General features: G+C 44.0%; 1 protein-coding gene across 1 annotated transcript in view; it reads left to right on the plus strand.

The window, feature by feature from the left end:
* Positions 1-5027, plus strand: part of LOC121309754 (zinc finger and BTB domain-containing protein 47-like) — a 28785-nt gene extending 23758 nt beyond the window's left edge. Inside the window, exons 3-6 of the mRNA XM_041242922.1 lie at positions 382-529; positions 2221-2336; positions 3711-3855; positions 4390-5027. Coding sequence (XP_041098856.1) covers positions 382-529; positions 2221-2336; positions 3711-3855; positions 4390-4718 — 738 coding nt within the window. The 3' untranslated portion in view covers positions 4719-5027. The remainder of the gene's footprint in view (positions 1-381; positions 530-2220; positions 2337-3710; positions 3856-4389) is intronic.
* Positions 5028-8738: the final 3711 nt, after the last annotated feature.

The raw sequence follows: 8738 nt of genomic DNA on the forward strand, positions 1-8738 counted from the left end.
TGTGTTTCCTACACCTCTGCCTTGCTGTTATCACTGTGTTTCCTACACCTCTGCCTTGCTGTTATCACTGTGTTTCCTACACCTCTGCTTTGCTGTTATCACTGTGTCTCCTACACCTCTGCCTTGCTGTTATCACTGTGTTTCCTACACCTCTGCCTTGCTGTTATCACTGTGTCTCCTACACCTCTGCCTTGCTGTTATCACTGTGTCTCCTACACCTCTGCCTTGCTGTTATCACTGTGTCTCCTACACCTCTGCCTTGCTGTTATCACTGTGTTTCCTACACCTCTTCTGATGTTCCTCACACCTGTTTTGTTTCATGTGTTACTGCATTCATGTTTCTGGTTCAGAGTTCTCTAACACATGCCTGTTCTGTTTCAGTGTGTAACCTGTGGAAAGGTGTTTAAGAAGCTCTGGTCTCTCCATGAACACAATAAAATTGTCCACGGCTATGCAGAAAAGAAATTCTCATGTGAGATCTGTGAAAAGAAATTCTACACAATGGCTCATGTCAGAAAACACATGGTTGGTGAGTCGATACAACCCTGGGTGGTGTGTATATATAGATATAGATAGAACTGTGTGTGTAATAACATTTGAAATAAACTACTAGAAACAATGTATAATCTCCTTAGTGTAGGAATGCTGAAAGGCTTTGGTGATTGGTCATTAATCACATGGTGAGTGTATGGGATGGGTTACCAAGCCCTGGTACTGATGCTGAATCATTATCACTAGCAGACACATGGTGAGTGTATGAGATGGGTTACCAAGCCCTGGTACTGATGCTGAATCATTATCACTAGCAGACACATGGTGAGTGTATGAGATGGGTTACCAAGCCCTGGTACTGATGCTGAATCATTATCACTAGCAGACACATGGTGAGTGTATGAGATGGGTTACCAAGCCCTGGTACTGATGCTGAATCATTATCACTAGCAGACACATGGTGAGTGTATGAGATGGGTTACCAAGCCCTGGTACTGATGCAGTGTATGAGATGGGTTACCAAGCCCTGGGACTGATGCTGAATCATTATCACTAGCAGACACATGGTCTGGAAGGGAAAAGACAAGGTGAGCAGCAGAGTTTTGGATGAGCTGGAGTGGATGGGTAGCAGAGGCAGGAAGCCCGGCCAGGAGGGAGTTCCAGCAGTCAGGGCGGGACAGTACCAGGGCCTGAGCTAGGAGCTGTGTGGAGTAGTTGGTGAGGAAGAGGTGAATTCTGCGTATGTTTCTGAGGAAGAAGCGACAGCAGCGTGCTGGGTATTAATGGAATACAGCACTGAAGTACAGGAGTCTACAAGGAGCAGGCGATAGATGTGAAAAAATAGCATTAAAACACATCTTTATCACGAAGTGTGTGCCTCTCTTGTAGACGAAGGTGACACAGACAAAATGCTAGCAGTACATTTGTTGAAAGGTATACTTTAATTATTTTGTAGCTCTGTTTGGTCCTTCGTGCTTGTCTGGTTCCTAGTAGCTGATTAATCTCAGTGATTCAGCAGACACAACACAGTCCTCTGAATACACTCACCACTGTATAAGAAAGTGTCTCCACTCCTCTGTCCAAGGTCTCTGTCCTCGTCTCTGCAGACACAACACAGTCCTCTCCATACACTCACCACTGTATAAGAAAGTGTCTCCACTCCTCTGTCCAAGGTCTCTGTCCTCGTCTCTGCAGACACAACACAGTCCTCTCCAAACACTCACCACTGTATAAGAAAGTGTCTCCACTCCTCTGTCCAAGGTCTCTGTCCTCGTCTCTGCAGACACAACACAGTCCTCTCCATACACTCACCACTGTATAAGAAAGTGTCCACCCCTCTGTGCAAGGTCTGTCCACTCAGTTTGCGAGTGTGTCCTGGTCTCTATGCTATGCCTGAGACAGTGGCAAGGGTTAAATTAGCTGAGTAATTTTAGGATTTTAATGTCTTCCCCTGACCCTTCTTTGTTCTAGGGTAAATAGACCCCTCTGCCTTCAGTAGCTCGTACCTTGTAGCCCTGGGGATTAGTGGAATTGCATTTCCCTGGATTCTCTCCAAAGCTACACTGGTCTTTTTACTAGAGCGGGATGTTCCCTCCCAGGAGGCCCATGTAAACCAGCTGATGTCTTTTTCCAGTGCGTACAATTTAAATACATAGTAATATCTGCCTGGGGGTATTTACTGGGACTATAAACTGCCCTAAGCTCCCATGCTCTGTTGTTGCTTTTCAGCTCACACAAAGGACATGCCGTTTACCTGTGAGACCTGCGGGAAATCCTTCAAGCGCAGCATGTCTTTGAAAGTGCACTCGCTGCAGCACTCGGGAGAGAAGCCCTTCAAATGTGAGGTAAGAGAGGGATTGAGTGAAGCTGCAGCACTCGGGAGAGAAGCTCTTTAAATGAGAGGTAATGCGGGAAACTGACCTGTCTGGACTGGTTAAACTATCAGGATATTATATATATATAATATATATTATATATAGATATATATATATATATATTCTATATATATATAATATATATATATATTTTTTTGTAACAGATGTAGCAGGACAGGGGGCCTGCAAATCAAGGATGTTTGTTTTATGGCAGGGATGGGGTTAGAAAGCCTCCCTGCCAATTTAATTGTTAATCGGTTAATTATCACCTGCACCTGGCAATTATTAAAAATTAGAGCCAGGTGCAGGATATAAAAGGGAAGCAGCCAGTCTGCTCGAGGCTGCTGCTACTGTGGAGTGAAGAGCCCGAATGAAAGTCGTTGAGCTCTGTTTGAAACCTGCGTTTGGTTTTATAAACAAGTGTATTGAAGTGTTTTGCTTTGGTGTTATATGTCAGGTAAACAGCTTAGCTGTCCTGCGCGTTAGTCAGGGACCTGCATATGTTTAATGAGTGCTCCATGGGAGCTAGGTGTTCGTTTGTTTTTGTTTGTTTGATTTGTGTTTTGAATTAAAGTGCACGTAAGCGCTAAAAACAAAGTTTTCTTCTCTGGGTCACATTTTTAAAGGGGCACTAACCGTTGATGCCGGCCAAGCCTGTAATATTATTTATATATATATATATATATATATATATATATATATATATATATATATGTGTGTGTGTGTGTGTGTGTGTGTGTGTGTGTGTGTGTATGTATATATATATATATATGTATATGTGTATGTATATATATATATATATATATATATATATATATATATATAATATATATATATATATATATATATATATATATATATATATATATATATATATATATATATATATATATATATATATATATATATTATATAATGTATATGTACATGTTGTATATATTACATATACACACACACACTATATGTATATATATTATATACAAATAAAATAATGTTTGGAAACTAGGAAGGTTTCGACGAACTAATTCTAGATTGCCCTAGTTATGACCTGCATGTGGGTTTCGAATACGTTTTGCAAAATGGGCTGAATGGCCTCCTCTCATTTGTAACCTTTCTTATGTTCTTAACCATGCTGTAAAGGTATTATTTCTGATGTGTTAGACTTGCTTGCTTTTACATTGTCATTGCTTGTAAAATATCTAGCATGGCAGTCTTGCCTTAGGCATAAACATATTCCTGCTGAAGATGGCTGTGTCCCGAGCAGAAGGGCACATTTCACGTGTCTCTTGTAGTTGTTGTTTTACATGTATTTCTGTTTTTATTTTGTCTGCTGTGTCGCTGTAGAACTGCAGTGAGCGCTTCCAGTACAAGTACCAGCTGCGCTCCCACATGAGCATCCACATTGGACACAAGCAGTTCATGTGCCAGTGGTGCGGGAAGGACTTCAACATGAAGCAGTACTTCGATGAGCACATGAAGACACACACCGGTGAGCATAGGGAGTAACACTTCATCTTCTTAACCCTGGCAAGTGCTTTCCTGTGTCACCTCTGATACAATGCTTAGACACCCCTCTATATTATTATTGAACTCTGTAATGCTCATTCCTGTATCTCCTCTGATACGATGCTTAGACACTCCTCTGTATTATTATTGAACTCTGTAACGCTCATTCCTGTATCTCCTCTGGTACGATGCTTAGACACTCCTCTGTATTATTATTGAACTCTGTAATGCTCATTCCTGTATCTCCTCTGATACGATGCTTAGACACTCCTCTGTATTATTATTGAACTCTGTAATGCTCATTCCTGTATCTCCTCTGATACGATGCTTAGACACTCCTCTATATTATTATTGAACTCTGAAATGCTCATTCCTGTATCTCCTCTGAAATGTTGTAAAGAAATGACACCTACTACTACATGAGGTCAAAGATAGTTGTCAGTCTGCTTGACTTGCCTGCAGGAAATGTTCCCCTTGTTGCATCTCCCCCTGATGAGAAGCCCCTGTGTCCCTGCAGGAGAGAAGCCATTCATCTGTGAGATCTGTGGGAAGAGCTTCACCAGCCGGCCCAACATGAAGCGTCACCGGCGCACGCACACGGGGGAGAAGCCGTACCCCTGCGACGTGTGCGGACAGCGCTTCCGCTTTTCCAACATGCTCAAGACACACAAGGAGAAGTGCTTCCGGGTCAGCAACCCCATTGGCCTTGCCAATCAGGGAGCAGCAGAAACAGTAGCCACGCCCCTGTCCCTCCCCCTGCTTCCCTCCATGGCAGCCATCGCCCCACTCCCTCACCTACCCCCCCTGCCACCGCTGTTTCCAGCCGGGAGGGTAAACAGCAACTGAGCAGAGAAACACCCACACACACACACACATGCTCTCACTGTAAACAGCAACTGAGTAGAGAAATACCCCCCCACACACACACAAGCTCTCATTGTAAACAGCAACTGAGCAGAGAAATACACCCCCACACACACACACACACGCTCTCACTGTAAACAGCAACTGAGCATAGAAATACCCCCCCCACACACACACACACACGCTCTCATTGTAAACAGCAACTGAGCTGAGAAACACCCACACACACTCTCACTGTAAACAACAACTGAGCAGAGAAACACCCACACACACACACACTGTAAACAACAACTGAGCAGAGAAACACCCGTACAAACATTGGAGCAGAGAAACACACACACACAACTCTCACTGTGTGTGAACACACTGAGCAGAGAAAACACCCAACACACACACGCGCTTCATTGTAAACAGCAACTGAGCAGAGAGTGTCGTTTTGTGTTGTGCAAACACACCACACACACACACACACACACACACACACACACACACACGCTCTCATTGTAAACAGCAACTGAGCAGAGAAACACACACACACACACACACACACACGCTCTCATTGTAAACAGCAACTGAGCTGAGAAACACCCACACACACTCTCACTGTAAACAACACTGAGCAGAGAAACACCCACACACACACGCGCTCTCATTGTAAACAGCAACTGTTGTTGAAAACACACTCTTTGTGGTGTGTGTGTGGTGCGACACAAGTAACACCACACACACGCTCACATGTAAACAGTCAAATGAGAGCAGAGAACACACCCACACACACACTCGACTCTTTGTTGTAGACAGACAACTGTGACTCAGTCTCTTTGTGGGTGTGTGTGTGTTGGAGAGTGACATGTCAACTGAGCAGAGAAACACCCACACACACACACGCTCTCACTGTAAACAGCAACTGAGCAGAGAAACACACACACACACACACTCACTGTAAACAGCAACTGAGCAGAGAAACACACACACACACACACACACACACACTCTCACACTCATTTGTTGACGCACCAGAGAAACACACACACACACACACACACTCTCACTGTAAACAGCAACTGAGCAGAGAAACACACACACACACACACACACTCTCACTCTGACTGTAAACAGCAACTGAGCAGAGAAACACACACACACACACACTGTGTGTCACTGTAAACCGTGTGTAAGCGAGAGACACACACCAACACACACACACACGAAACGTCTCATGTGTGTGTCGTTGTGTGTGGTGTGTGTGTGTGAGAGAGTAACATTTGTCGTTGACTCAGTCTGAAACACACACACACACACACACACACACACACACACACACACTCTCTCTCACTGTAAACAGCAACTGAGCAGAGAAACACACACACACACACACACACACACACACACACTCTCTCTCACTGTAAACCGCAACTGAGCAGGGAAACACACACATACACGCTCTCACTGTAAACAGCAACTGAGCAACACACACACACACACACACACACACACACACACACACACACACACACACTCTCACTGTAAACAGCAACTGAGCAGAGAAACAGACACACACACACACTCTCACTGTAAACAGCAACTGAGCAGAGCACCCCCCCCCCACACACACACACACTGTAAACAGCAACTGAACTGTGGGGGCGTGCACCAGGGGGGGTGGGGGGTGCAAGCAGGGGCACTGGCCCCTCCAATAATATCTTCAAAATATTGATTATTGCTTATTAATGTATTGCGTTTGCCCTTCCGTTCAGTTTGTGAGTGGCAATGACAGGATTTCCTCATAACGTGCAGTTATGGACACGCGTGGACTCGGTTTGCACGTGCTCCCCCATAACGTGCAGTTAAGGACTGGCACGTGGACCCCCTTAATGTTTGAGTCCAGCTGCAGTGGTACAATTAGTGGAAAAATTGCACATTTTTAAAATTATGCTATTTTATTGTAAACTGAAAACATTATAACTGTTAATATACTAAAGAGAAAGCACTTGTGAAGCTGACTCGAGCATTTCAATGCAGAGCTCCTGAAATGCAGTACGATTTATTTGTACACCACATTGAGCCTATTTTAACGTTTGGGAATCGGACAATGCAAAGTCTTTGCCAGAACTCATGAAGGTCTGTAAAGATCACAGCCTGGGGCTCCTGTATCCTCGTGTATTCTGTAAAGATCACAGCCTGGGACTCCTGTATCCTCGTGTATTCTGTAAAGATCACAGCCTGGGACTCCTGTATCCTCGTGTATTCTGTAAAGATCACAGCCTGGGACTCCTGTATCCTCGTGTATTCTGTAAAGATCACAGCCTGGGACTCCTGTATCCTCGTGTATTCTGTAAAGATCACAGCCTGGGACTCCTGTATCCTCGTGTATTCTGTAAAGATCACAGCCTGGGACTCCTGTATCCTCGTGTATTCTGTAAAGATCACAGCCTGGGACTCCTGTATCCTCGTGTATTCTGTAAAGATCACAGCCTGGGACTCCTGTATCCTCGTGTATTCTGTAAAGATCACAGCCTGGGACTCCTGTATCCTCGTGTATTCTGTAAAGATCACAGCCTGGGACTCCTGTATCCTCGTGTATTCTGTAAAGATCACAGCCTGGGACTCCTGTATCCTCGTGTATTCTGTAAAGATCACAGCCTGGGACTCCTGTATCCTCGTGTATTCTGTAAAGATCACAGCCTGGGACTCCTGTATCCTCGTGTATTCTGTAAAGATCACAGCCTGGGACTCCTGTATCCTCATGTATTCGACCTGCTGGTCGCGCAGCCTGTTACAGCTGGAACTGCAGAAAGATGTGTCCGTGTTAAAAAGCTCTACAGTGTCTGGACTTTCACTGAAATGGCGAGTGAGTGTAATGCCATATTATTTATAACCATGTCAACACACACACACACACACACACACACACACACACACACACACACACGTGAAGGTCATACTCTTGGTAAGGCTGACCTCCATTTTGTGAGCGTGGAACCCATTGCAGCTGAGAAGAAGCTGTTCAGCAGTAAAGGGACGCCGGCCTCAGGATCGCTAACCACTCCCACTTCTTTTATTCTTTTAGTTTTGATTTTTTTAATGTCTCGACTTGTCAAGTTCAGTTAAGTAAAGAAATCAGAGACAGTGTTATTTTGGACATTGTATTTTACTGTGGGATTTCCAGACTGTGCTCTGTATGTTTCCACACACAAGCCCATACAGCACAGAAAGCTTATTGAATGACATCCCCAGCCTGGAGATTGTGATGATGAAATCGTACAAAGTCCTTCATCATTCCGCCTGGCTGCTCCATTCTCACGATACGAGGGGACGGAACATTTTTTTGGGGGGCATTTCACAAACTTTTTTCCAGTGATCCCAATTTCCAGTTTGTAATTTCTGAGAGAGATCAATGCGGCTCTAACCGTTCCCAGTGGGAATTTCTATGATGCTGCTTCCAGAAATGTGGTAAAGATTATTATTATTTTGTTGTTGCTGCTCCCCCCCTCACCCCCTAGTTTTAAAGATGGTTTGTAATTGGATCTCAGTTTTCAGCAGCTGTGATTTCTCTTCCCTGAACGCCTGAGGAATTGCTGGGTCCTCATTCCCTTTATAGAATTCAAAGCAATCTCAAAAAGGACTTGAGAGGAAGGGTGTAGATCTTCAGCAGAGAGCAGAAGTAGTGATATTCCTGACTGTTCCGTGAACACTTTACAATGTGCAGGAGAATCAATGAGAGACAGGATCACTTTACAATGTGCAGTTGAATCAATGAGAAACAGATCACTTTACAATGTGCAGTAGAATCAATGAGAAACAGGATCACTTTACAATGTGCAGTAGAATCAATGAGAAATAGGATCACTTTACAATGTGCAGTAGAATCAATGAGAAACAGGATCACTTTACAATGTGCAGTAGAATCAATGAGAAACAGGATCACTTTACAATGTGCAGTAGAATCAATGAGAAACAGGATCACTTTACAATGTGCAGTAGAATCAATGAGAGACAGGA

The sequence above is a fragment of the Polyodon spathula genome, chromosome 3, assembly GCF_017654505.1.
Source record: "Polyodon spathula isolate WHYD16114869_AA chromosome 3, ASM1765450v1, whole genome shotgun sequence".
Classification (NCBI taxonomy): domain Eukaryota; kingdom Metazoa; phylum Chordata; class Actinopteri; order Acipenseriformes; family Polyodontidae; genus Polyodon; species Polyodon spathula.